Source organism: Lampetra planeri, chromosome 26 (assembly GCF_965212315.1).
Source record: "Lampetra planeri chromosome 26, kcLamPlan1.2.h2, whole genome shotgun sequence".
NCBI lineage: Eukaryota > Metazoa > Chordata > Hyperoartia > Petromyzontiformes > Petromyzontidae > Lampetra > Lampetra planeri.
Window position 1 is genome coordinate 3,632,959 of NC_136132.1, and position 26,440 is coordinate 3,659,398.

The 26,440-nt window shown below is 46.9% G+C and overlaps 1 protein-coding gene across 7 annotated transcripts in view; it reads right to left on the bottom strand.

Moving 5' to 3' along the window:
* Positions 1 to 26,440, bottom strand: part of IMPACT (impact RWD domain protein) — a 39,445-nt gene that overhangs the window by 5,405 nt on the left and 7,600 nt on the right. The window contains exons 2-13 of one of the 7 annotated variants that reach the window (XM_078606483.1): positions 25,335 to 25,466; positions 23,241 to 23,293; positions 21,240 to 21,302; positions 17,366 to 17,451; positions 15,261 to 15,386; positions 12,650 to 12,744; positions 11,185 to 11,258; positions 8,727 to 8,795; positions 7,774 to 7,864; positions 2,837 to 2,971; positions 1,677 to 1,827; positions 797 to 910 (exon numbers count right to left, since the gene is read on the bottom strand). In XM_078606483.1, coding sequence (XP_078462609.1) covers positions 797 to 910; positions 1,677 to 1,827; positions 2,837 to 2,971; positions 7,774 to 7,864; positions 8,727 to 8,795; positions 11,185 to 11,258; positions 12,650 to 12,744; positions 15,261 to 15,386; positions 17,366 to 17,451; positions 21,240 to 21,302; positions 23,241 to 23,293; positions 25,335 to 25,466 — 1,189 coding nt within the window. Of the gene's footprint in view, positions 1 to 796; positions 911 to 1,676; positions 1,828 to 2,836; positions 2,972 to 7,773; positions 7,865 to 8,726; positions 8,796 to 11,184; positions 11,259 to 12,649; positions 12,745 to 15,260; positions 15,387 to 17,365; positions 17,452 to 21,239; positions 21,303 to 23,240; positions 23,294 to 24,161; positions 24,349 to 25,334; positions 25,467 to 26,440 lie in introns of those variants that run through there. The other 6 variants (XM_078606478.1, XM_078606479.1, XM_078606480.1 and 3 more) reach the window with 6 other exon arrangements.

Below are 26,440 nucleotides of genomic sequence, written 5' to 3' on the forward strand. Positions count from 1 at the left end.
TCGAGGAGAACTACGCACCAAAACCACGAAAATCTACACGGGAGCATGCATGCGGTTTCCCAAACGTATTTACCGTAGTGCTGCGAAACTATTCTGCATTACAAATGTTGATATTTGTATGCCCGGGGTGCAGCGATGGTGCTGTGGTGAGCACGCTGCACTATGAACCCGGTGGCTTTCGCTCGAGATGCACTGACCAACGTGGTGAAATATGGTCAAACAACCCCCACGACCAGCACAGAGGGAGAAGCCTTCGTCCAGTGCTAGACTGATACATTACCGTAAATGATCGTACAATATTGTGCCAGGTGGGACCAAAATCTTAAATTCCGGCATTGATGCAGAGATGTTGCCATCGTGCATAAGACACCCACTGGCAATGATTCATCGGTATAGAAAGCGGGTCTCAACAGTCCATCCATACGTTCGAGTTAGAGTTGTCTCTTGTTTGTAAATCGTCTCAAGATGCTAAATAGTTTCCACCCGCATGCTTGAAAATGCATGCAATGTTCTCGTGAATATTTTTATTTTTTTATCCTAAGTGGCTGTACTGGATAAATAAGTAGCGACACTGTGCATAAATGTTTCCGCTGAAATATTTCCGGCTCGCCCGCTTTCACGATGTCACAACGCGTAGCCCTCTGGAGCACTCGCAAAACCGCCGAGCGATGATGTCCACGCGATCCCATTTGCGAAAGCATCACCACCTTGAAGCACATTCATACATCTGTCGAGGAGTCGTATGACGACGTGACGTCATGAGCGCTGTGAGGCGCGATGACGTCATGTCACTTACGGGGGACCCCGTGACGAAAGCGGGGTCGTTGTGGGAGCCCGGGATGGAGAGCGTCTGAAAGGAGGTCTCTGCTGCTCGTGACCGGACGGTGTTGGCTGATCCCCCGTCCGGGTTCTACGAGTAGGAGAGGAGCCGAAGAGATAGCCAGGGCTAGGGCTCAGAGAAGTCTGCAAGAGCCGGCGAAGATTACGTTTGGGGTGCTGTTCTACTCGGTCGGGCGGTGTTGGATGAGGCCCCGTCCCGACTCGAGTGAGAGAGCCCAAGAGATAGCCCAGGCTAGCAGTAGATAGAGCCTGAGGTCCGCGTGAAGGACCGAGTGTAGGGGACACCTACCTCTGGTGTGTTTGTTACTCGTGTTAATAAACCGTCTCAAGCCCTTACTAAGAGTTCAGTCTACGTGTCGTCCTGCACCACACAACACATCCGCCCACCATCCACTCCGTCCGCTCGTGTAAACACGACCGACTGTCCACCGTGCTGCATCATATTTATTTTTTGCCCCCCCACCCCCCTTCAAACGTCACGGCGACGTCTGCCCGTGCGGTGTGCGCGTGCCACTCCGCGCGCAAGTCGAGGCAAAGCGGCGCACGGCGAGGGAGATGTTGGCGTGGGGTGGGGTGGGGGGGTTTCTTCTCGTCTCCATCGCCGAGCGCCGCCACGCGAGGCGTTCTCGCTCGCTCGCTCGCGGGCGACGAGGTCGGCAACTCAAGCGGCGGACGACGCTGCGTCGTCTCGGCGACATCCGGCGTCGCTACCCCGAGGCGGCAGTTTTATCTCTTGCGTACACGCGCGGCAAGGTCGGCAAATGAGTGCGCAAGCGTGAGCAAACGAGGAGCGTGCGTCCGTGCGTGGCACTACTGCGTGCCTCGGGGGGTATGACCTGTCGTTCGCAACGGAGGAGAAAGCGATGAGGACCACAATCGCTTGCGTGGCGTGGTGCGGAAAGCGTTGCCTGTCCCGCATCGGCCTCTAGACCAGGGGTCGGCAACCTGCGGGTCCGGAGACGCAAGCGGCCACTGAAGCCGCTGCTGCTTCTTCGTGGCGTCGTTCATTAAGGGCCACCGTCTCGGCAGGGTCGGGAGACAGGGACCGAGGGCAAGGAGGGCACAACCACGAGAGGGTAGACGGCAGCCGGATTCGGAGGGTTGCAAAGAAAAAATGCTTGTTGAGGCCACCTCTTTTTTTTATTTTCTTTATGTCAGGTGTGCTCAGGTGTGCTTTCGTTACGTCCCTCTCCACCCTTGTCACCCTTTCCCCTTTTGGTGGGACCCTGTATGGTTTGGGGCAGCGAGCCCCTTCCCCATACTTCTATCCCCTGCTTTTCATAACCGGTTTGGCTTATATCATTGGACCTCCTTTGCCAGTACCAAAATATACTAATAGGGTTTTTCCCCTTTTTTCTGGCAACAAAACTGACACCATTTGCAAGGAATCATGCTTACATTAACCACAATACTTGCAGTCAAATGCAAACAAAAAACAATACTCTGATGGCTTATGTTGACGGTATGTACGTGCGTCACAACGTGATGCATCGTACCCGCACGTTGCCTCGATAAAAATAAATATGAAAAAAAGAATCACGTTTCGTATTCACGTCCATTGCGGCTCTTAAAATATAGATTTTTTTTTCTTACCGAATGTGGAAATGCAGGCTTGCGCGGGTGCAGCCCGATTTTTAGAGATCTGAGCCAGCGTGGATCCCGTTGGTCATGGACGTTCTGTGTGCAAGGCTCAAAACGGGATCTTGGTCCTTGTGTGGCTAATTGATCAGTGCCAGTGTCAGACAACACACAAGCACGTCCAAAGAGCACAGAGCCTCTGTACATAGGCAAACACCATGACAGCACTCCCTGAAGAGGTGCACTGTGGTCCTCGTGACTTAGATCACCATGAAAAAAAATAAACGTGAGCACAATGTGCAGAGGCCGTGTTCCGTTTGAACACGGCTTTTTGGGTTGCTTGAAACTTTAGTTCTTGCCCGGCCTGCTGTTGTGTTGGGACTTTATGTCGCCGTTTGCATATTTGAATATTGCTCACCGCTGTTTGCACAAATCCGTTTTCCACCAGCACACCACGCGCACAGTTGTTGATGTGTTTGAAGCGGTCGGGCCCCAGCATGACTCCGCCATACCATCGCGACACCACCACCACCGCGTCCCGCACGTCCAGAATCTGCCAGATAATTTGCGACGCACAAACACAACGCCCGCACGTGCGCGCAGACCCGGGGTCAAGCACAATTACAGCAAACCGTTGTCAGCCGAAATGTACATCGCAATTTACGTTGTGATAGCAATTAGTTACGAATGACACAGTTACACCCATAATTGACCCAGGGCCCGAGTCATAAACAGACAGAATTATATGAATGATAAAATGTGCACGAATTGTCAATCCACACCGCCGGGGCCATAGGGGCTACTCGAGAAAACGTAGCCGCACTGGTCAGGGCGGGCCGGTTAAGGAAGAAGAGCGCTGATGTGAGCCATGGCCAGGAATCAACCTCAGGGCTCAATCTCCCGGCGGCACGGCAGCTGTTACAATGGACAAGTTTCTCAAATGCACCAACCCCCCCAATCTCTGTCCACCCAGCAGTATAAACGGATGCACCGCAGTTAGTCGATCGGCAGGCTGCATGCGGTCGGGTAAAGTGTGGGTACTCTTCAACGTCCTCCCAAATGTGTGACCAGCGTGGAGGAGTAGGCCAAAATAGACTGGAGAGGGGGGAGCTCTCTAGAACTCCTTCTAATTGAGGCCCCCTTCTGTCAGCAGTGGGGTGAGCAATTCATCTCAGACTTGAAGGGCTACACTTTTACCTTGTGTTGCCATCTAAATATGTGCGTGCGTGCGACCAAAATTAAAAAATGTTCACCCCCGAAGCAGAAACTAATAAAAACTGAGTGACGTGAGTTTTTTTTTGTATCACCGGTTCTCTCATTCAATGTGTTTCTACTCAGACAACAACCAACCTCTACACCCCCCCCCCCACGACCACCACCACAATCTCTCCCAGCCCAACACGGAGGGTCGTGCGACAGGACACGGTGACCTTGACGACATCGCCCACGTGAATCTCAACACACGTACGCGAGAGCATGCACCGAGCACCGAGGCGAGCGGTGAGAGGGACAGAATCGTGAAATAAGTGAGTGAACCAGCAAGGGGACGTGTTGAAACTCGTTGACACGAGTGGGACGAGCGGGTTAGAGGGTAGAGGATGGGTGGTGGAAGGGAGAGCGGACACTCGTGAAGGCCCTCGCAAGACTGCACGCCCTTCACGCCGCAGCGTTTAAATGTCCCTCCGCGTCCGTGAGAGTTCGGCGAATAGCGGTCGCATTCACGCGGTGACAAAAGCTGGCCGTTGTTGCCTGCGGCAGAAGCCGCTAATCCAAATGAGAATGCCTTTAGCGTTGTGTAGCAGTGCCCACGTTCTGACACCACGAACCCAACACAAAGATGGGAACATGAATTTATTTCCGTGGCAAGTGCTAACCGGGTTAGATTTTGGTGTTGTATATTGACGTATATATTTACAAATGAATATGTAACCAATTTTAAAAGAGTAAATGAAAAAAACCACATTCCTTGTATATTGACTTGTATATTTACAAATGAATATGTAACCAGTTTCAATTGTGATTGCTACATTGATATGCAAATTACGTGATGAAGTTACCTAAAGTGCCAATCAAAATCTAAATTGTGAGAAAGACTATACTGAACGAACGGAACACAGCTACTGACGTTAACTCTCGGGAGAGTTACGCAATTGTCACGGAAACCCCAGTTTCTTCATGCTTATTTAATGCCAGTTTGCGACAAAGCAAACGTTGAAAAAAATATAAGCATGCCTGGTGTAGACGTATGAGTCTAGAGGAGAACCCAGTTGTGATCTAAGGCAGAGAGAGGCGAGACAGAAGCGGTAAGAAACATTGAGGGAGGGAGGGCACACGGGGGGGGGGGGGGGAGCGCACCTTCCTACACAAGTCAGCGAGCTAAATTTCGATATGCAAATTCTTTTGTCAAGGCGCTCTTCCCCTTCCAACCCAGCTTAAATATACGCTCCAAGCGTGGTGGTGTTTCATTCAGACGCTGTCTCCCCGACAGACATGGTCTTCACCTGAGGACGGCTGCTTACGTTGTGGCCGAAACGTCGTGAGAATTATTTTATTATGTTTTATTTTTATTATTTTATTATATCCCTTCTACGTGACTTTACCGAAAGAACCAAGAAGAAGTCAGCGAGCCCTTCAAGAGAGCCTCAAGCTGTCCGAGCTATGAACAGATTCGGCCAATGTTCAAAAGCGGGATAGATCGCGAGTGAGTAAACCCGAGGTTTTCTTTTATATTCAAACAGCACGACGGGTGTTTACACTCAGTTCCATAAAAATACTCCGCTTGACTGCAGCGGAGATGAAACTTAGATCTGCGACCGCCATCGGCACATCGGATGAACGGCCGCTCACGATCGCCCTTCCTCCTCCCCTTGCGTGGGCATCACAATGGGAGTTATTAGACAGTTCGTGCATCACGGCCCACCGCCTTAATGAACATTTTAGTGCCGAGTGCAAAACACAACCGTGGCTTGGTAATAATCACCTGCGATGCTGTAATGAGACTTCATTGTGGCAAAGTGTGGCGGGCGTAACTGGTTGTGGATAATCACCGCTAATTGCCATGAATTACTTTCACAGTGTTGTCAACGAGAATAATGTGAAAATATTTTGCACGAAATTTTTTTTTTTTCACCGTTGTTAACATTTCCGAGAAAGGCATGCATACTTTTAAATCACCATGCATTGCACGTTCTCTCTCTCTGAGGCTATATAATTCGTGAGCAGTGTTTTAGCGGTGTGTGGTATACAAGTAAGACTACACAGAGTCAATCTCTTCCTTATAATTACCAGAGTATCGAGAATAAAAGGGATGCATCCACCACACGTGCTTGTGCAAAAGGGATGTTGGCTGGTGGGGTTGAGGCTGACAACGGAGTGGCTACCTTGGGATGGGATCATGGTCCAGGGAGGACGCCCACCAAGGAGATGGAGCGATGACATCAGCTCACGTTCGGGTGCTATTAGGTGGTGGACCGCTTCACCGTAGGACCATGAGCGGTGGCGGCAGTAGTTTGGGGTGAGGCCTACATCCAATATCACCTCATCTCTTCTCGCATTTGAAGGTACAGGCACCGCATGCTATGCCAGTGTCAAAAACATATCCAGAACTGCTGTGAAGCTGGGTTTGAGTCTGAGCCAGACATGTTCATTCTGGCAGTGATAGTAAAAAAAAAAGTATAGTCCTTTCCAAATCCACTATTGGATGAAGGCCACCCGCCATGCCATACCAGTCTAGGGGATTTGTGCGATAGTTCACCATGGTGGTTTGGCTCCTGATGTGAGCTGTAACCAGGAATCAAACAGCGTTGCCAGGTTCATAGTGCAGCGCACTAGCCACTACGTCACTGGTCTCATGATGGTGTGAATAAGTTTCATCATAATAATACAAATTTTATAATAACATTATGTATAGTGGGAGCTGATGGGTGCTGAAAGGAGAGGCCGGTGGAGTGAAGTGAGAGGGACTGAACTGTGACTCTCCACGGAGAGAATTGTCCGGCTAATATCCCCAAAAGCTAAATGTCTCAGATTGTTGGGGAGTAGCAGCCTTGCACCGAGGCATGGTCATGTGCTGCACGAGTGCCTCCCTATGCCAAACAGCTCACCGATGTGATTTGACCATAGTTCGCGGGTTGGTGAAGGTGGGGATCACAGACGTAGAAGCATCGAAGCACAGCGCAGCAATACATCTCGCTGCACCGCCCTCTGCTGCAGCACAAACGCGCAGTCGCCTGTCACAACCTGGCATGCACCATGATCACCCAACCAAGCACTATCCAGGCTCAACACCTGCATAGCTTCTGAGACCTGATGAGATCGGGCGTTTTTGGGGGGGTGGCGAGGTGTTAATTACCTCGCCTGGTATACAGGAGGTCGTGTGTTCGATGCTGACCCTGATTCATGTACAGTAAAACCTTGGATTGCGAGTAACTTGGTCTGCGAGTGTTTTGCAAGACGAGTAATTTTTTTAAATAAATATTAATTTGATAAACGAGCGAGGTCTTGCAATACGAGTAGTACGTGTAGACGCTTTGTCTGCCGAGCGTCACGTGATCACAACTGATATACGAGTGCTTTGATATACGAGTGCTTTGGATTACAAACACGTTTCCGGAACGAATTATGCTCGCAATCCAAAGTTTTACTGGTATATATGGAGTTTGCATGTCTCTTTTTCTCCCTTTGGACGCGTGGATTTTTTTCCGGTCCCTCCGGTTTTTCCCCTCCACATTTAGAATCAACGTCACGCGTTGGGAGTATTTGTCTGCTCTACATTTCCACGTGACGATAATCCACTTCGTTGAGCTCTCATTTGTGGCCAGGTCGCTTCTGAAAGAGAGGTATAGGGCTCAGTGGGCCTTACCTGGAAAAAGTAAAAAGTTTATAGTTTAAATTTCGATTTAAAGCTTTCGTGACTGCAGGGATTCATCTTCTTGGTTCTTTCGGTAAAGTCACGTAGAAGGGAAATAATAAACTAATAAAAATAAAACATAATAAAATAATTCTCACGACGTTTCGGCCGCAACGCAAGCAGCCGTCCTCAGGTGAAGAACAGGTATGTCGGAAAGACAGACGCTGTCTTTCCGACAGACCTGTTGGAAAGACAGACGCTGTCTTTCCGACAGACCTGTTCTTCACCTGAGGACGGCTGTTCACCTGAGGACGGCTGCTTGCGTTGTGGCCGAAACGTCGTGAGAATTATTTTATTATGTTTTATTTTTATTATTTCATTATTTCCCTTCTATGTGACTTTTCCGAAAGAACCAAGAAGAAGTTTACAGTTTGGTTAAGAGTTGTTCGTCGTTGCAGATACACGCCTCAGAGGCGTAACCAAAAAGACACCGCGACGAGTCTCACCTGCAGCAGGTGGAGCAGCCGCCCTCCGGCTGCCGTCTCGCCATCGTCGTCGCAGTCCTGCAGGAAAGCGTGCTTCACGGGGCAGTCGATCCTTGGAGGCGAAACAAAGATCCCCCGTGTAGCCTTAACAGACTGTTGGGGCAAGTGCTGTTAGCGAGCACCTATGAAGGCCGGAACGGCACACGAGGGGGTGGGTGGCCAGCACCACGCCCGACCGCCTTTGTCTCCCCAGTGGCGATGTTTACACACCGCGCCGGGTACTCATTTCAGGCTGAGTCGACCTAGGGGAGGCCCAGGACCGGTTTAGATAATCGTCACTGGTGTTGGCCGTGAGCGGGAATCGAACCCGGGTCGCCAGGTTCATAGCGCAGCGCGCTAACCGCTACACCACCGCTCCCCACTGGAGGCGAAACACACGCACATCGACACACGTGTCTGGAACTGCGCCACGCAGACACGGACTTCAAGCAAAAGTCAAAGCGAGTTCCGGCTCACACGAACATTGAGGCGGAGCGCATCTCCCGTTTACAGACCGGAGCCAGTGGTGGAAATTCTGCATTCCTGTGGCCGGGGACAAGTCCACCCATAGGACAATCACTGTTGGCTTCCCCACAAAGTGGTAGAAATTTAAAATCTTGATTTGAAGCTTTCGTGACTGCAGGAATCCATACACTTTGGTTCTTTCGGTAAAGTCACGTAGGTATAGAATAAAATAAAATAAATCACGACGTTTCGATTGCAACACAAGCAATCATCATCAGGTGTGACAACCACAGGAAGTAATATTTCTTGCAGTGGTTGTCACACCTGATGACGATTGCTTGTGTTGCAATCGAAACGTCGTGATTTATTTTATGTTATACCTACGTGACTTTACCGAAAGAACCAAAGAGTATGGTACAAATTTTATCGACCCTAGCTAGGGGGATAATGAGCTGAGGCAGCGCCCTCACCAGGATTTGAACTCATAACGTTCCACTTGGGAGCCGCACGCCCTCCCGCTGAGCCACCTGGCCGGGAACCTGGGTGGTGGGGGGGGGGGTCGATACTGTTTTTCCTCTTCTCCTTCCTCTTGGCTGGGAGGCGAGGTGGCCGGTCGATGTGGTATGACACCAATTGGTTCAGGAACCCAGCATTGTGAACCTTTTTTAAAATCCTTTATATTAAGTTCACTTGCTCGCTTGCTTGCGCGCTTACGACCGTGCAAATCTTTCGGTCGTTTTTTTAACCCACTTCCCGTGATCCAATCGAGCTGACATTTTGCACACAGACTCGTTGTGCGTGACAATTTATTTTCGTGAAAAATTTTTTTTCAAAATTTTCCACTTTTTAGGAAAAAAAATTTTTCATATTAAATTTAAAATACCAATGTGATAAAAATGAAACTCTTACTCAAGAAAAACAGAAATGAATAATAAAATAAAACCGATGCCACGCATATAAAGGATATATAGTGAAAAACTTAGTTTTCACAGGTTAATTTTTTAATATAAAAAAAAATCCCTCCTTTGTTTTCTTCGACTTGATCCGGCGCCCTCCCAAAGGAAAAATACTCATTTAAAAAAAAAATTGCATTGGCCAAACATCCCAAATGCAGAACCCTCCTGACAGAGAGCCTAGGCACTTCCCTGTGCGTGTTTCATGCGAGCATCTTCTTCTCGAATTCCCTGTCAACGGTCTGCAGCCCGGCGCCCCAACCATTTTATTGCACGATTTCCTTTGGTTAGAGAGGTAAGCTGAACGTGAAACTGAATTCCTTCCATTCACCGGGTGCAAAAAAAAAACGTCAATATTTTTCACCCGTGCAGTTTCATTAAGACGAGCGGCACACAATGTACCCAACAAACAAAGAGGCCCTGCCTCCAGACCTTGGGCTTTTTTTCTTTCACAATAAATCCGAACACAGTGTCCAGGGAATCATCCTGGAGGCACTTGCTCTAACCTTCATTGCATCTTGAGGAGCAATTTCAAGATAATGCATTGTTTGTAAATTAGTACATTGTGGGGGATAAAAATATGTAGCAATTTAAAGCAGAATGTGGAAATTGCAAATGAGATGGACATGTTTGCATGGAGGTAGGCATCTTTTGTAATTGTTTATGACGGTATAAACAATAATACGCACATTCATGCCCAATCAATGGGGAAATAGCCAACCTAATTTGAGGAAATGACAGTACGTATACGTTCTGTTGAGTAGCAATAAGTGAATTAAAAAGGCAAGGCCACGACAAAAACAAGATGATTTTGAAATTATGAGACGTTAAAAATGATTCAATGTTATATTTTTCTACATACCCATTGCTTCACTGAAGAGAAAAAATTAGATTGACAGCAAGATGAACATAACAATGGCAAAAGGTGGCAATGTTTAGATATGTTAAAGGGACGCTGGCAATCCAGAGGTGCTAAGTTTGATCTCCCGACACGGAATTTGAGATGGGTACACCCCAGTTAGCCAGGCTGCGTGTGCTCGTGGGGTGAAGTGTGGGTGCCTCTCACATCTTCCAAGACATCCGGTCAATGTGAAAGAGTGGACCAAAACACCCTGTAACAGGGATCTCCAGAGCTCCCTCTAGTTGTGACCCTTCTGCCAGCAGCGGTGTGAGCCAGCAATTGCAGGGCTGCACCTTTATTATTCGCACACCGACACACACATGCGACGACTCACATTTACACGGCGGTGTATTGCTCTCCATGTGCATCGTCGCTCTGGAAATGACCGAGCAATGATGCCCCGTCAAAGTCAAGTGTAGGTAAAAGCCACACGTGTTTTTTTCATTAGCCCAGACTACTCAACGGATAAAACTTTCCAATGCCTTTTTGACAAATTCTCTTTGAGACCGATGGATTTTCTTTAACTTATTTAGGCACATTTAGTGTATTGTTTTTAATTAAGGTAATTTTTCCAATATATTTACAGAAACGCCTCTTTTATGTAATAATTTCATCCCTGTCTCTCTTTTACTAACTGCCCGAGGTAACGGTATTGTGGTATGTTGCCTAGTTGTGCCCCTCTGCCAGAGATCTTCGGTTGTTTAGCAAACAAGTTGTACGCGACTTTCACTTTGCTCATTTTTATACTGAGCCCCACTTTGCAGGCGTTTATGTATTCATTAAGTCCATCAATAACTCGCCATGGTGTTCATTGAGTCATTTACACAGTCATTATCACGAGCCTCCGGGCTCTGGAGACCACCTGGAGAAGATTCCAGGCCACGTGTTTTTCCACGTGGGAGAAATAACAATGATGGCGAACAAGTGGAGACTATTTGACTTTTCGAAGCTATGAACATCGAAGAAGAAGACTGAGAGAGACAGAAGAGAAGAGATCTGGGCGCAATGAAGAGGTCGGGAATGAGCGCTGAGGAAGTGCGCGTGGTTTATTGCGAATGCGTTGGAGTGTCGCACCTGTACGCCATGATGTTGTGAGTAGCGCTGGCAAGCTTCTTATTCTCAAGAAGTTTCCGTAACACCAGCTTGACCTGCACGGTCAAGGGGCGCGGGCGTAATGGAAATTGCATCAGCGAGTTGCGAAGACACAATTAGACTGAGCGAACAAACTGGAACTCGGGAAGATGAGTGCGCTGACAAAAGGAGAAAAACATTTCAACGTAAATTATGTGACCGTGATGAAAAAACTTTTTTTACTTTAATTACCGCATTCACTTTTTTGAGTCCTGTATTTTCGGTCAGAGGTTGGGGGTGCGTCACAAAAGCTGGTAGCTGTGTGTGCGTGTTACCAGATTTGCACGTAATTTTATTGACACAGGGTAGAAGTTTGGGGTGCGTATTACTTTAAAAAAACTTCTTATAATCCAGTGAATATGGTAATTGAAAAGGTAACTTTTTTTATTATTCACATTACTGTCTTTACAAAAATTCAAAGATAATCGTAATGCAGTGACTTGGAGGCAGGGTTTGGTGGAACACAAAGAGACGGAGGCTATGTGAGACAGCAACCTGCTGGGTAATGATACTCCCATATAAGCAGCATAGCAAATAGGTTACTTACAATCTACCTCTACAGCAGAATTGAAATATTCTCTCACTGTATAATTGTATTCCCAAGAAATATATTTCTCCCACATGAAAAAACACGCTAAAAAGTGCCAAACATCATCCAAATTTATCAATATCTTGTGAAGTATCAGAAGCTAACCAGGGTTGCACATGTGTGTATGTTGAACTTCTTTCGCAACTTACGTAGCCAACCATGCTAATCGGAGGTGCGGGAATGGTTCATGCTTGGGTGGTGCACTGTTCCGAGTACCAGGGATCATAGGATTTGGCTGCAATACCGCCAGGAGATTGGTAGTGTGAGGCCCCTTGTAATCGTGGTTTTTCTATGGGAAAGCCGGCTTCCTACCACATGTCAAATCATTTCATGGATTTGGCCAAACATCCCAAAGCAGGATTCTCCAGAAAGGGCATTCAGACTCAAGTCGTGTTTGCCTGGATAAATACTATATTCTATGGATTATAAGATGTACAACGGAAATTAATATGTACGCCGATAATTTCACGTACCTCCGATTAGCACGGTTGGCAATGTACGGTGTGAAATAAGTTCAACGTACATACATACGTGTCCAGTGTCAATCAAGTTATACAAATATGATCACACGCAACTATCGGGTTACAAGGATCACACCCAACCTTTACTTAAAAAGGCAGTGCGACACAGTGTGTCTTGGACTCGGAGAACGTGGTAATGGGCACTGTTATGTATAACTATTATCATCATCACTATGAAATCTTGATGCTCAATTGCAGATTTTCTGGGCTAAATCAAAGGGTCGGGGAAACAAAAACAGCGCACCCACGGCTGTGTGCATTGTGGGAGAGCTGGCGGGGGAGCAGGGTTAAAGGTCACCTGCTTGGTGGTGACTACTGGAGCCACGTGGGCCTGGAAGGTGCTCCGCCGGTCGGTGATGGTCTCGCCATGGACAATGGGCGGCACTTCGTCTCCTGCGCGACCGTTGAGAACCAGGGCAGGGTGCCGCACGCGCGTCGCGTTCGGCGAAGCGTTGAGCCAACAAACAAAAAACGCGTCGGAGAGTCGCACGAGCCGCGAAATACCTACGCAGTGGCGTCGTCACCTCTTGCGCGATCCGCCATTCGTCGCACTGGATCCTTCGTATTGATCCTTCGCGCATTGACCCTTCTTCGATCAATGCAGCGACGGCGAAATGCCGGCGCTGCGGCAGGCTAAGCGGCGATTGCGTGAGGAAATTTGGTCACATTTTCAACCGCTTGGAATGAAAGTAAAAACCAGCAGGCTGAGTGTGCACCGTTCTGGCCTTGAGGCTTAATCCGGATGAAATCCCCAGTGTCAGCCCCTTGCTATAGCCAGAGTTAGCGCCTTGCTAAGGAACTGACAAACTATTTATAATGCAAGCATGTCAATACGTATATAAACATGCACGACCATTAATTTCACGATGAGGAACACCTCACCGAGACCCAAGAGGGTCCAACGAAATTTTTTCTTTTTTAAAGAGTAAAATAAAAATCTTGACAAACATTATTTTAGGTGAAAAGAACATAGGCAATGATCCCCCAAGACGTTCCCCACGTGTGGGCCAGAACCAGATGTTCGCAGGGCATCCTTCAGTGTCAGGGCACGTGGAGCCTCAACGACTTTTGCATTACAGGAGGGTTATTGTATGGCGGCAGAAAAGCGTCGCATTGCGCCTATTACAATTGATCTGAATGACTGCACTGAGCCCATCAAAACAAGGGAAAGAATCCCGTAATCTCGTGTGCATTCCCCCGTTTTAGTGCATTTGGAACCAGGCTGCTGAGGGCACACTCAGAGCCACATCTCGCTGTTTGAGGGGCCCATGTTTTGGCTGTGCAATCTTTGGAGATAATTTTCCACTGCTCTCTTCTTCCCATCTCGCCTGTTTACAAATGCACAACGACAACGGTAAGACTTTCATTTGCACGTCATGAAATGCATAGCCTGCTCGTGGAGTAAAGGGTTAAGGTGCAGCCCTGCAATTGCATGCTCAAGCCACTGCTGATGGAAGAGCCTCCAACTGAAGGGAGCTGTGGTGAGCACCTCAAGGGGGTGTTTTGGCCTACCCTTCCACACTGGCCAGATGCCTTGGAAGAGGTGGCAGTACCCACGTTTTACCCCACCACATATCACGTGCCAATCAACTGTGATTTATGCTACTGGATGAACATCATTTTAAGAAACGTGTCCATTGCTTCAGCTGCCTCACTGGCAGATCGAACCGGTAACCTCTGGATTGCAGGTCCACTGTTCTAACCCATTAGGCCAGGGCAACATCAGTAAATGTTAGCAATCAGAATAAATACTGTGCTAATCATTATGCATCATGGCATGTAAGTGAAAATAACAATAAGCCTTCGTTATACTTAAGAGCACTGTTGTTTCATTTACAAGTATTCCCAAGCGTTCCGACCGGCTGGGTGAAAGTTATTTTTTGTTTACTACACTTCACAGATGATTAATAGAAGAGGTTCACAGGCCCAAAATGGCGAGCGGGCCAGCAACAAACATCACTGTTGCATTCTAGATTTGAAGCTTACGTGACTGCAAGGATTCATATTCTTAGGTTTTTTCGTTAAAGTCACATAGGTAAACATTTTTTATTAAAATTAATAAAAGTAAAATAAAAATAAAATAAAAATCACGACGTTTCGGAGGCAACACAAGCTTCTGTCTTCAGGTGGAACCGTCACAGCACGATAGCTGTATCAAGTGAGAGGAAACGTCGTGATTTTTATTTTATTTTTATTTTACTTTAATTAATTTAAATTTTTTACCTACGTGACTTTACCGAAAAAACCTAAGAATAGCACTGTTGCAATTTGAGATACCAGGCAAAGCCTTTTATCCACCACCTCGGGATATTCCACGATGACTATTTCGCGCACGTGCGTGTGTGCCACGCACATATCGGAACGTCAGAAGATGTCCCGAGGCTATGACAAGGCCATGCGGGAGGGCGTGTGGCACAGTTTGGCGTCAGCTATCATAGAATGTGGTTGTGTCGCTGCAGTTCTCTGCGGCGACTACTATGTCTAATGCGGAGCCGCTTGCGCGCTCAGAGATGCGGTGGTGAACGGGACACGCCCCACCCTGCAACATGCAGACGTCTCGGAACGGGAAAGGGTTAATTAACTGGTTTAGACACAGCTTTCCAAAAGCTCCAATTTTGAGATCTTTATGAACGCTGGTCAGAGCTCCTGCATCACCGTCACTCGAAGGTGGCAGCTCCCGACCGGGCCGAGTTGCAGACGAGTGGCGCAGACAAACGGAACCCCCCCTCCGTTCAGCCCTGACGTAGTTCAGTTTGCGTCACTTCCATCACTTCCAGGGTTGTGGTATCATATGAACGCAGCACACGGGCGGGGGATGCGAACCCTGTAAGCTTGCGAATGAGGTGCAACGGTTTTCTGTGTGGTTCCCACAGCCCCCGAGCAATCCCACGGATTGCCTGGTTAATCACCTGTGAATTCATCCGATGCCTCGAGGTCACGTGACCTCAGGTTTTCCTCGTTCAGAATTGTGGGTAGCATTTCTTCCACCAAATCGGAGTCTTCTTCCGTCTGATTGGCTCGATACGTGTTCCACGCTGATCAAAACAAAAAATTTGAAAGCATTTTTTTTTTAAACTTAAACTCCTCTATTCCGATAATTACTTCTATGCTTTTTACCTTCCAAGTCTCTCTTTAATCAATTTAGCCGCAGAGCCGTTTTTACCATTTTGGCCACAGAGCAATTTCATTTCATAAAATGTCAGACTCTGCCCTTTTTAAAGTATTTAATCAATAAGTAATATAATTTATGTAAGCATTTTCAAAGGGAAAAAAAATCTGTCACGGAGCCATCGCACGAATTGGGCCCCCCGCTTCGTCCCGTTAGGCGAGCGAGCGGCGCGCCGTGGCGGCACCAGCGAGTCGGCCGAGCGTTCCGTCCGTTCAGCCACTTTGCGTGGATATCCCGAGTTTGACGTCCGAGCATACATCATGGGGAAATTCGTAGCTCATCGGATTCCTCCGGTGTAAATCAATCTTCTGATTCTGAAGTTAAAGTGTTCACAATTAAGGGCAGTTCTACAAATTAGTACTCTTGCCACAGCGCTCGTGATAGCGCTCTGCAGCAGAGTTGCGCCGGTTCCATCCCATCTGAAGCGCATTTTGACCTTTTGCTCGGTCATAAACAATAAATGCGAATGGGTGATAGGGTTTTAAATGAAATTTTCCTGTAAATTTGCTCAGTATGGTCGCCGGTTGTGACACTGATGGAGCTTTGGTGCATTTCGTCATGAACCCGGCGACCCCATATTTGATTCCCCGCCACGCCCATCGTCAGTGGCGAGTGACGTTGTACGCGATTTTGTCCCCCACGACCCACCCTGACCCAGCATGGTGAAGACTGGACAAACTTACCCCCATGAAAACCAAAAACATTATGGGGAGGACTTCATCCAACAGTGGACTGACAAAGGGCTGTAAAATGATGCTATAATTATTACAAGATGTTTTTGTTGCAAACTTTAAACTCAAGGGGTGGAAATATAGCTCTTTGCACTCGACGGTATGTGCTGTCAACAACGTGCGAAGCAGGCCAGGAAAACGCTATTTTGCATTCACATCTGAAAAAATAACAATCGAGAGAATTTAGAAGCTAGAACTGAAACGTTCCTGCGTGAACACGAACCAATGTCGTGTCAACGTTTCTGAGTAACAATGCGCACCACCAAAGTGCAAAACGCTTAATTTTAATTTGCAAGCAATGGCTTTAGAAATGACAACGCCATGCATATGTGATATGTGACCGCTATGAAATGCCAAGAATGTAAAATATGTAGTAATTTTTTTTTATCTCTTCCACGTCTAAGCCAGGTTGCGAATTTGCAAAAAAAGTGTGCCAAATTCAGTGTGCAATTCAGAATGCCGTCACACATTTCCGTCTGGAACATTTCGCATGCTGAACTTCTTTCACGGCACACGTAGCCAACCTTAATAATTATCGGAGGTGGAATATCAACAACACGTGTGCAGCCTCGAGACAGAGTTCCCGCTATTAAATGTTTCGTGCTCTTTCATTCCCCCGTTTTCTACCCAACGGCACAAGTCATGCCCCCGCCACTCGACAGCCACGGGTAGCGAACTCCACTGGCAGATCTCCCAAAGAAATTTGCCATAAATCGCGTGAATTCTGCCAAGGGTTGCTTCCGGCAACTTTCCACCACCGAACTCTGAGCAAACGTAGCCCGATATTTACCAAAAATTGTCTCCAACCATTCCTAAGGCCACAGGCCGGATTGGCGCTTGAGTCGTGATGCCAACGGCGGCGGCGGGGGGGTTTTTCACCCACCCCCATTACTAGAGGGGTTCCAATGATTGCCTAAGGACGACCGCTTGTGTTGCGATCGAAACGTCGTGATATATTATGTTTTATTCCATTAAATTTTTCTACCTACGTGACTTTACCGAAAGAACCAAAGAGTGTGTAAAACGTGTCGTATTCACCGACGTCCGAGGCGGAGCATTTCTGTCTACACGTGCGTGTGTCCGCACGAGCGCATGCATGCGTGTGTTCATTCACCGGGCTGGGAGCGCTCAGAAGCATCAGCCACAAACTCTCGAATGCACTCCACCCACAGAAAGAGCACGCTCTCTCCCAGATTCTGGCTGCACACAGGTGCCGGTGGGTGTACAAACACCACACGTGCATGCGCAGAAAGACAAATGGAGAAAACAAAAACATTCAATGTTTAGACTGCAAGACCGGAAGAGCAAGGGCACAGGCCCACGCTCACATACACAAACGCAACAGCAACAACAACAGACGTCCTTCGCCACTATTAAATAGTGACATCACCGCAGGGATTGTGTCGTGCTAGATGCACTTGGAGACCACGCGAAAAGTGCCTAAGGCTCGCTGGCAGGAGGTCAAGGGACAGACCCAGGTGTTGTGGGTTAATTGAGTGACACGGACTGGAAGGTGCAACAGAGGGTGGAGGAACGACACTTGTAGCAACGAGCAAAGCACCAGGCAGCTGGAACACAGCAAGGTGGCACAGTGGGAGCTGCAGGTGGTGCATCTGCCAGTCATGCATCTGCCAGTCAGATCCAGAACATGCAAAGACAGATAGTGGCAAACATCTTTGGGGCAAATGTAGTTCGTGGCCACTTATTCAGCCTGGCACACAACTCACGTGGGGTTGTGTGGTCAGCTCCATATGCCTGACCACCTTTGTCTCCCCAATGCAGATGTTTACACAGACACAGGTTCATGGCTACGAATGAAACTCACGTGACCGAGTTCAGAGTGCGGTGAGCCACTGCTCCCACCATGAGCAGCCACAAAGACAACGATCACCCCGTGAAGCCTTAACAGGGGGGTTGGTGTCAGTTTCAGTGCTCCAGTTATAATGTGCATCGCATTATTTAATCCTGCACCTAGCCGTGTTTTGTGTACGAGCTCCTAGACCAGGCCGGAGCGCAGCGACTCTATGACTGAAGTAGATCAGAGAGAGGGCGGCAGTTGGCAGCAAATCAACTGAGGTGTGCCCAGGTTTTTCCTGAATGTGTCTGTAGCATTTTTTCGATTTAAAGCATTCGTGACTTCAGGGATTCATCTCCTTGGTTCTTTCGGTAAAGTCACGTAGAAGGGAAGTAATAAAAATAAAACTTTATAAAATAAAATAATTCTTACGACGTTTCGGCCACAACGCAAGCAGCCGTCCTCAGGTGAAGAACAGGTCTGTCGGAAAGGCATTCAGACGCTGTCTTTCCGACAAACCTTTTTTTCACCTGAGGACGGCTGCTTGCGTTGTGGCCGAAACGTCGTGAAAATTATTTAATTTTATTATGTTTTATTTTTTTTATTTTATTATTTCCCTTCTACGTGACTTTACTGTCTGTAGCATGTTGGGCAATGGCTACGTGTGAATTGGCTCAGTAACTCAGTGTGAATTTCTTATCAGTGTAATAGGCGATAAAAAATAAACCGAAAATAGACCCGTGCTCAAAATGCAAACATATTTTTCACATTCATTAAACTTTTTGTGTAACACTTCTGATGTTTGGAAAAAAAACTAATTTGGTCATGAAAAGCAACATTGACAATGTTCTTGGTTCTTTCGGTAAAGTCACGTAGAATGGAAATAATAAAATAATAAAAATAAAACATAATAAAATAATTCTCACGACGTTTCGGCCACAACGCAAGCAGCCGTCCTCAGGTGAAAACCAGGTCTGTCGAGGCGACAGTTTTTACCTGAGGACGGCTGCTTGCGTTGTTTCCGAAACGTCGGGAAAATTATTTTATTATGTTTAATTTTTATTATTTTGTTTTATTTTTATTATTTTGTTTTATTTTTATTATTTTATTACTTCCCTTCTACGTGACTTCACCGAAAGAACCAAGAAGATGAATCCCTGCAGTCACGAAAGCTTTAAATCGAAATTGCCAATGTTCCCGAAGAGGAAAGTTTTGATTGTAAGTAACCCACTTTGAGACAAGTTGGCTATGGCAAATAAAATGAAATAATGAGCAAAAGATGTACGCAAACAAGCGTGGAGAGCTGCACGTCGGGAATTACACCGAACGACAGAGGCACGCACGGTCCAGAGGGCAAACACATCTTGGAGATGTCCTCACACCAATCGTCAAGAAGAGTCGCTGGGCTTGGGCAGGACGCTTGGCGACAAAATGATGAAGGCGAACGGTGGAGCACGCTGCTGACAGGACGGAAGCCGAAGGAGCTCTCGGTCGAACGCGACGTCCGATTCCAGAAATACGTGCGCGCCACAAATTCCTGCTCATTGTTATTACTTGTGCTGCTACTATTGCTACGTACGTATGCATGTTGAACAGCTTCCGCGCCGTACGTAGCCAACCGTGCCAACTTGACATGCTCAGGAGGACAACCACCATGGAGGCAGAGCAAATAGGTCAGCTCACGTAGAGGAGCGAGACGCATTAAGGCATCGTAGGGGGAGCGAGAGATGACACCGGCATGCGGAGGTCACTCATCCAGCAGTAGATAGGGCATGGATAATGATATTTATTATAATGTGAAGCATTATTAGGAGCAATTTTTGGTGATTTGTATGCCTAATACTTCAAGCGCTTCCGTTTCTTCCCTACCTAAGCATGCCCACTCTGATTTAAAATGTTCGTGACATTAAAAATAAAGCAGCTATGTTGCTGCGAGACAACATTCACGTTTGAGTCTCTCGGCTAATTTAATGGTAATTTTAGTTAATTAGATGCCCATTAGACTATTTGTACAGCCTTGTAATTCCTAGCTGAAGTGTTAATTACAGCCATCCTGCCCATACATGTAACCATGCTCTGCTCATATGGTCACATCTGGTGTATATTTAACAAAAAAATGTTGTATCTCTTCCCAAGAGATTATTCACTGGAAATAGGTTTAAAATAATTGACTCGTGTTGTTGTGCACGGACACTCCGTATAATTAAAATAGATCACAATTATGTGCCATGTATTCACGAAAGAACGCGTAGGCTGAGTATAAGGAATATATTTCAAGAGGGTTATGCAATGGGACGTTTGGCCACTTCCATTTGTGAGCATTCGGCTTGTCGCGAGAACTCAGAGTGCACGGAGAAAACCTATACATACAAGAAACTCAGAAAATGTGTCAGTAACATTGCCTTAATGCGAATGCAATAAATAATAGGGGATGTGTTTGGCAATGGACCTTCTTCATAGCACATGCCTATGAAGGACAACAGCACATGACTATGAAGACAGACGACTGCCTACAAGGTTGCCTATTATATAAACAACGACAAAAATCCTTCTTTAAAAAATGACGAAAGCTTTGAGTTCTTCGTTATTTGTGCGCGTGCAGGATCGCCAAAAGCAGCATCACCAAATAAAGCGCATCGCTCACAGCCTCGCACAGACAGATACAAGATCTCATTGTTGTAGTTCCATTCCCTGGCCACCTGGCAGTCAGGCTCAACCATGCCGAACTCTTGAGATGACACGAAATGGGGCACATTCGGGGTGACTCTTTGTCACAGTGGGCTAATGATTGAAAATACTCATCCTCTGTCATCAATAACACAGCCATACACCGTGAAATTAAATGTTAGGTTAACATTTTTGGGCACTGGCAATCCCCTCAGCGATTTAAATTCTTGTTTCAAATGTGCCGCTCGTGACTCACTGTCTCGCTGGCTCTCAACGGGTAAAATAAAGTTCTCTCGTTCTTAGATTACCGTAACTTTACTAAAAAAAACCACGTCTATTGCTGCGATTTATGAACGAAATAAAACGAAATAAAAGCAAGCAACAATTTTACCCCCCGACACTGAAACGAATGGAAACGGCATTTGCAACTCGAGAATTTCTTCCCGCGATAAGGACGCTTGCCGAATGCCAATTTCTACAATTCACTTTCAAATGCCCGACGGCCATCTGATAGTCGTTGACAAACCTGTATATTTCCTCCAGGCGGGCAGAGAGTGTCCTCTTATCTTCCCTGGTGAGCCAGGGCCCGCTGGACAGAGCACACATTGCAACGACAACAACAACAAAAACAGCATTGTCAGCGTGTCACAGGCTATTGGACCAATGTACACAAACGCCAGCATGCGATTCATTCATTATGTAACAACCGGTTGTCCATGCCACTCTTCTGCAAAGGCCTCACTGCCCCCTCCCCCCATGTTGTATCAGTCGCGGGTTTGGGGGACTGTTCTCCCATACTTCACCAAGCTGGTCAGTACAGGATGGTGAACCTTATCATAATAATAAAAAAAAACTCCTATCCAGGGGCCTACCCTGGCTCCCCCCCCCTCAACCAGTATATATACAAGGTCGGATCTCTTGGAATTTCTCATTTACTTGATACAGCAAGCATGCTGTGATGGTTCCACCTGAAGACGCAAGCTTGTGTTGCCTCCGAAACGTCGTGATTTTTATTTTATTTTTATTTTACTTTTATTAATTTTAATTTTTTACCTACGTGACTTTTACCGAAAACCTAAGAATAGGATGGTGAAGTTGGGGGTAAGGCCCGTGACCATTTAAAATATCACTCGCCGCCGATGTTAAGCCGTGGCCGGGAATTCAAACCCGAGTCACTGGGTTGAATGAGCGCAGTATACTAACGACTGCACCACCATTAAGCCCCAGCCTGGCACATATACACTACACACAGCAAATGCGTATGCATGTGCACACATGCAATCCTGCGCACACAAATGCAATCGCTTTGCCAATATTAAAAGAATCTCAGCTTTGACGTGCTTATCTGGGACTTTTGACCCACGTGAGCACGCTACAGAACGTGGAAAGACCCTCACTTCTAGGTCAAAAGCCATCTCCGCCCCGACCATCTCTTTAAGCAACACTCCAACAGAACAATATTTCATTGGTTTTGAGCTTTTAGCACTCGCCAGTAAAGTTAAATGAGTTAGGGAATTGCCCAAGTGTGCAATAATGTCTGGTCGTTTGAAGAAGACCATAAACAACGCAAAACTAGAATCGTATTATTAAATGGTCTCGCGAATTGACATCACAAAATTACTTTTGGAGTTAGCTTAATAAGCCTCCCATATCTCACTCACTAGGTTTTTTTCATTTAATTGTTTTTACAAGACCTCGCGTTTTCATTATTAACCTCAGTTTTATAACAAAGCACCCGAACCTTAACGCATCTTGCCCATTTTTATTAAAAACCCAATGCGTTTACAGAAGACGGTGTTTCATCAGCGAGTATTACCTGCGAAGAAACATGAAATATGACAAAGAAAACGGAACAAAGGCTGAAAAGTGTACAAAAAACCCACGGGGAGGTGCACGCTTCGAATTAAACAGAAATGCAGAAAGAGAAGCAGGTGGATTAGAGAGAAAGTGTGCATCGCTTCTGCGGCCGTCTGGAACGCTCTTCCTTCCGATATTAGGAAGCCACCGGAGCTATGCACTCTTAAATCCAAATTTAAGACGAATTTCTTGAAAACTACTTTTTTTGTTTAGTTTGTTGTCCTTCTCCCGCACCTCCGATTAGCGCGGTTGGCTACGTACGGTCCAAAAGAAGTTCAACGTACGTTACGTACAAACACAAGAGACATCCTATTGACAGCTAAGAAACACAAGTGGGTTTGGACAGGACACGTCGTGGGATGGACCGATGGCCGGTGCCCAAGGTTAATGTCGGTGTGGCAGCCAAGAGGATGCACACCACAGAGATGGAGCGATGAAAATCACCTGGCGTGGAGGTTCCAGGTAAATCGTTACACCGCGGGACGATGGAGAAATGGCGAAAGCTTGGAGAGGCCTTCATTCAGCAGCGGACACTCCATGGCCGACAATGACGACGACTACCTGGCGTTGTAGGTGAGGCTGTGTGAATTTGACCAGTGCGACGGCTACCTCGTGTTGGAGGTGAGGCCGTGTATAGTGACCAGTGCCACGAGAGATGTGTGCCACTCACTTGAGCTGGTAGCTTGGAGGTGCCTGCCCTGGGTAATCTGCAGGAAGCGTCATCTGTGACCAAAATAAAGGGTGATGTGTCGATTGTTAAATAGCATCACAGCAATGCCCTCTGCATGTGATTATATAAATCGCTAAGAAACAAAATTTTTTTTTACTTTACCAGGTAATCCCACTGAGCTATATAGCTGTTTTTCAGAAGCGATCTGGCCACACATGATAACTCAATGAAGTGGCTTATCGTGTGTAAATTTATAGCAGTCAAATATTCGAAACGCACGTTCATTATAAATGCGGATGGGAAAACCGCGGGACCCGAAGAAAAATCCATGCAACCACGGGGAGAACATGAAAACTACAAACATACAGGCACTGGCCATAAGAAGCAAAATGCAAGTTGCCACTGTCTAAATTATTGAATTAGTGCGATGAAAATCAGATGTTATTGCTACTCGAGGAAGCATTCGACAATTCGCCTGCTTTCCAAGCGCTTTGATGAATTTGCATGGTTAGGGGTCGCAAGTCATTTCCAGTATTCACTCATTTTTAGACGTTACCAGCTCTTTCATGTTTTTACAAAAAAGAATGTCCGTCATGTTGGCACAGCGATGTTTGCTCCATCAGCGCGTCTGCATCATTAGCATAAATTAGCAAAGCAAATTACGATGGACACATCCTCACACTCCAGATTTTTTACCCATTTATCATTAGACTAAGAGCTGATTTAATGAATGAATTGGTGCTTTGGGACATGCTTCATTATTAACACTGACTAAATTGATCGACATATAATGGGCGGCTGCCTAGCTTAATTGGCGACTGCCCATGATTAAACCGACTTCTCAACTGTGGCCGGTCACGAATTGCTTGCATACAGAGCCACACATTTACGCAGAGACTCGTAGATTAACATAGACTCAGCTGTGGTCAAACAGGGTCCTGAAGAGCGGCGAGATGGTGGTCTCAGTCCAGTCACCAACGGATGCACGAAAAATCCTCCCATCAAATTAAATAAGATCATATTCTTAGGTTTTGTCGGTAAAGTCACGTAGGTATAAAATTCAAATTCAAATTAATAAAAGTAAAACAAAAATAAAATAAAAATCACGACGTTTCGGAGGCAACACAAGCTTCCGTCTTGTATTGCCTCCGAAACGTCGTGATTTAAATATTTTTTTTTATCTTACTTTTATTAATTTAAATTTTTTACCTACGTGACTTTACCGAAAAAACCTAAGAATATGAATCCTTGCAGTCACGAAAGCTTCAAATCTAGAATAAATAAGATCGCATTGCTTAATTGGTTTGAATTATAGGTGTGAGTGTTAACACTGGCGTGACTGCAATGTGATCGTCTGTCAGCGCGGGGGGGAAAGTGCGCTCCCGACTGTGCGAGCAATAACACGAGATGAGGAAGGATATGAGGATAATTCCGGAGGCTTCCTGTGAAACATCCTCGCCTGCAGTCATTCTCTGACAACTGCTGCGACGGCGACCTCTGCATCGCAGGTCCACTGTGCTAACCATTACGACACTATGGCAGCATTCAACCCCTTACCATTCCGATGACGTACGCGTACCGGTTTCGTTTTGATGACGTACGCAGTAGGGAGCACACTTTTCCCCGCACTGACAAGACGATCACATTGCAGTCACACCGGTGCTTAATACGCGTACGTCATCAAAACGAAACCGGTTAGAAAAAATAAAATAACTTAATCGGTACCGAGGCTCCCACAAGGCCATGCGGGAGGGAGTGTGGCACTGTTTGCAACCAGCTATCATAGAGTGCGGTCGTGCCCCTACAGTTCTCTGCGGTGAGTACAATGCCTTTGAAAACAACAGCGCTACGTCTCTCTGAAACAAAATTAGCGCCAAGCCGCTTGAACCATTCCGAAATACGCCACGACTTGCAGGTGTCTTGGGAATGGGAAAGAGTTGTACGTACGTACGTTGGACTTCTTTCGCACCATACGTAGCCAACCACACTGATCGGAGGTTGCGGTTTAAGCTTCCCACGCGTGCAAATGCGAACCCGTGAAGCCGCGAAGAAGCCGGTCACGGCGGCCGGTCGGCACGCCCTCTCGACGCTCACCTGCAGCGAGACGGAGAGGCGCCGTGGCGGGTCCTGCCCGTTCCCGACGCTGATGCAGAACGAGCGCGCAGCCTCGTCCAGGGTACACCACTCATCGCCGTAGATAGACGACATGGCTTCCACCTCATCCGCCTGGGAGGGGTGGGGAGGAGAAGGCGCGGACAGGACTACAGCGCTTGTCGAGGTGCCAACATCCTCCTGGCTTGCCCCGAAGAAGGGCACCGTGGTGGCGGAGATGTTAACTGCCTTGCTCGGTATGCGGGAAGTCGTGGGTTTGGTCCCGACTCCTGATGCCGGTTGTATATTTGGAGTTGGCGTGTCTCTCTCGCTTTTAGAGTATTTGGCTGCGATACATTTCCACGTGATAAGCAACTTCGTTGAGCTATCATTTGTGGCCAGGTAGCTTCTGAAAAAGAGCTATATAGCTCAGTGGGCCTTAAATGGTCAAATAGAAAGTTTCGTTTTTGTAAAAGCCAGTACAGAACAATGTGGACTCCACCTGTTAAGTCTGTGTAGGATCGAGTTTTGCTCCCTCGCAAGCGTGGGGTTTTCTCTGGGTGCTCCGGTGTCCGGCCGCAAGTATACGCTCGTTAGTTGGCCGACAACGCCTTCACATACAGAGTATCGCAGAGCTGGGGAAATTATTGCTGCCGGCTCATCGCGTGGCTGTCTTTTCCACGCGTCTGATTCCTCGCGCCTCCTGAGTCATTCTCTCTCTGTTACAAGTTAAAAGTTATTGTCATGAGCGCACACAATGTCGCACGTCCGACCATCAGATATCCGCCGTGACCAAGTAACCGCCCACACCCGGTGCGGTGCTTGTGTGTGGTGTGACTCTCATTTTCCTACGCAGCAGCGTCACTCATGAATCTGCGTCGGACACCAAGAGCTCAAACTGTTACAGCCTCAAGTCGGTTCTAATTTAATCAAACATGCAATATCATAATAGTAACATACAATACTATATATAATATAAATGTTTAACACGTAGGCTTTCGCGACCAATATGATCCATAAGAGGTCTTTGGGTTAGACCGCTTAAATACAAACGTGTCGTTAAACCCGCCACCACCAGACACGTAAACACCACATGGCAATTCGTTACT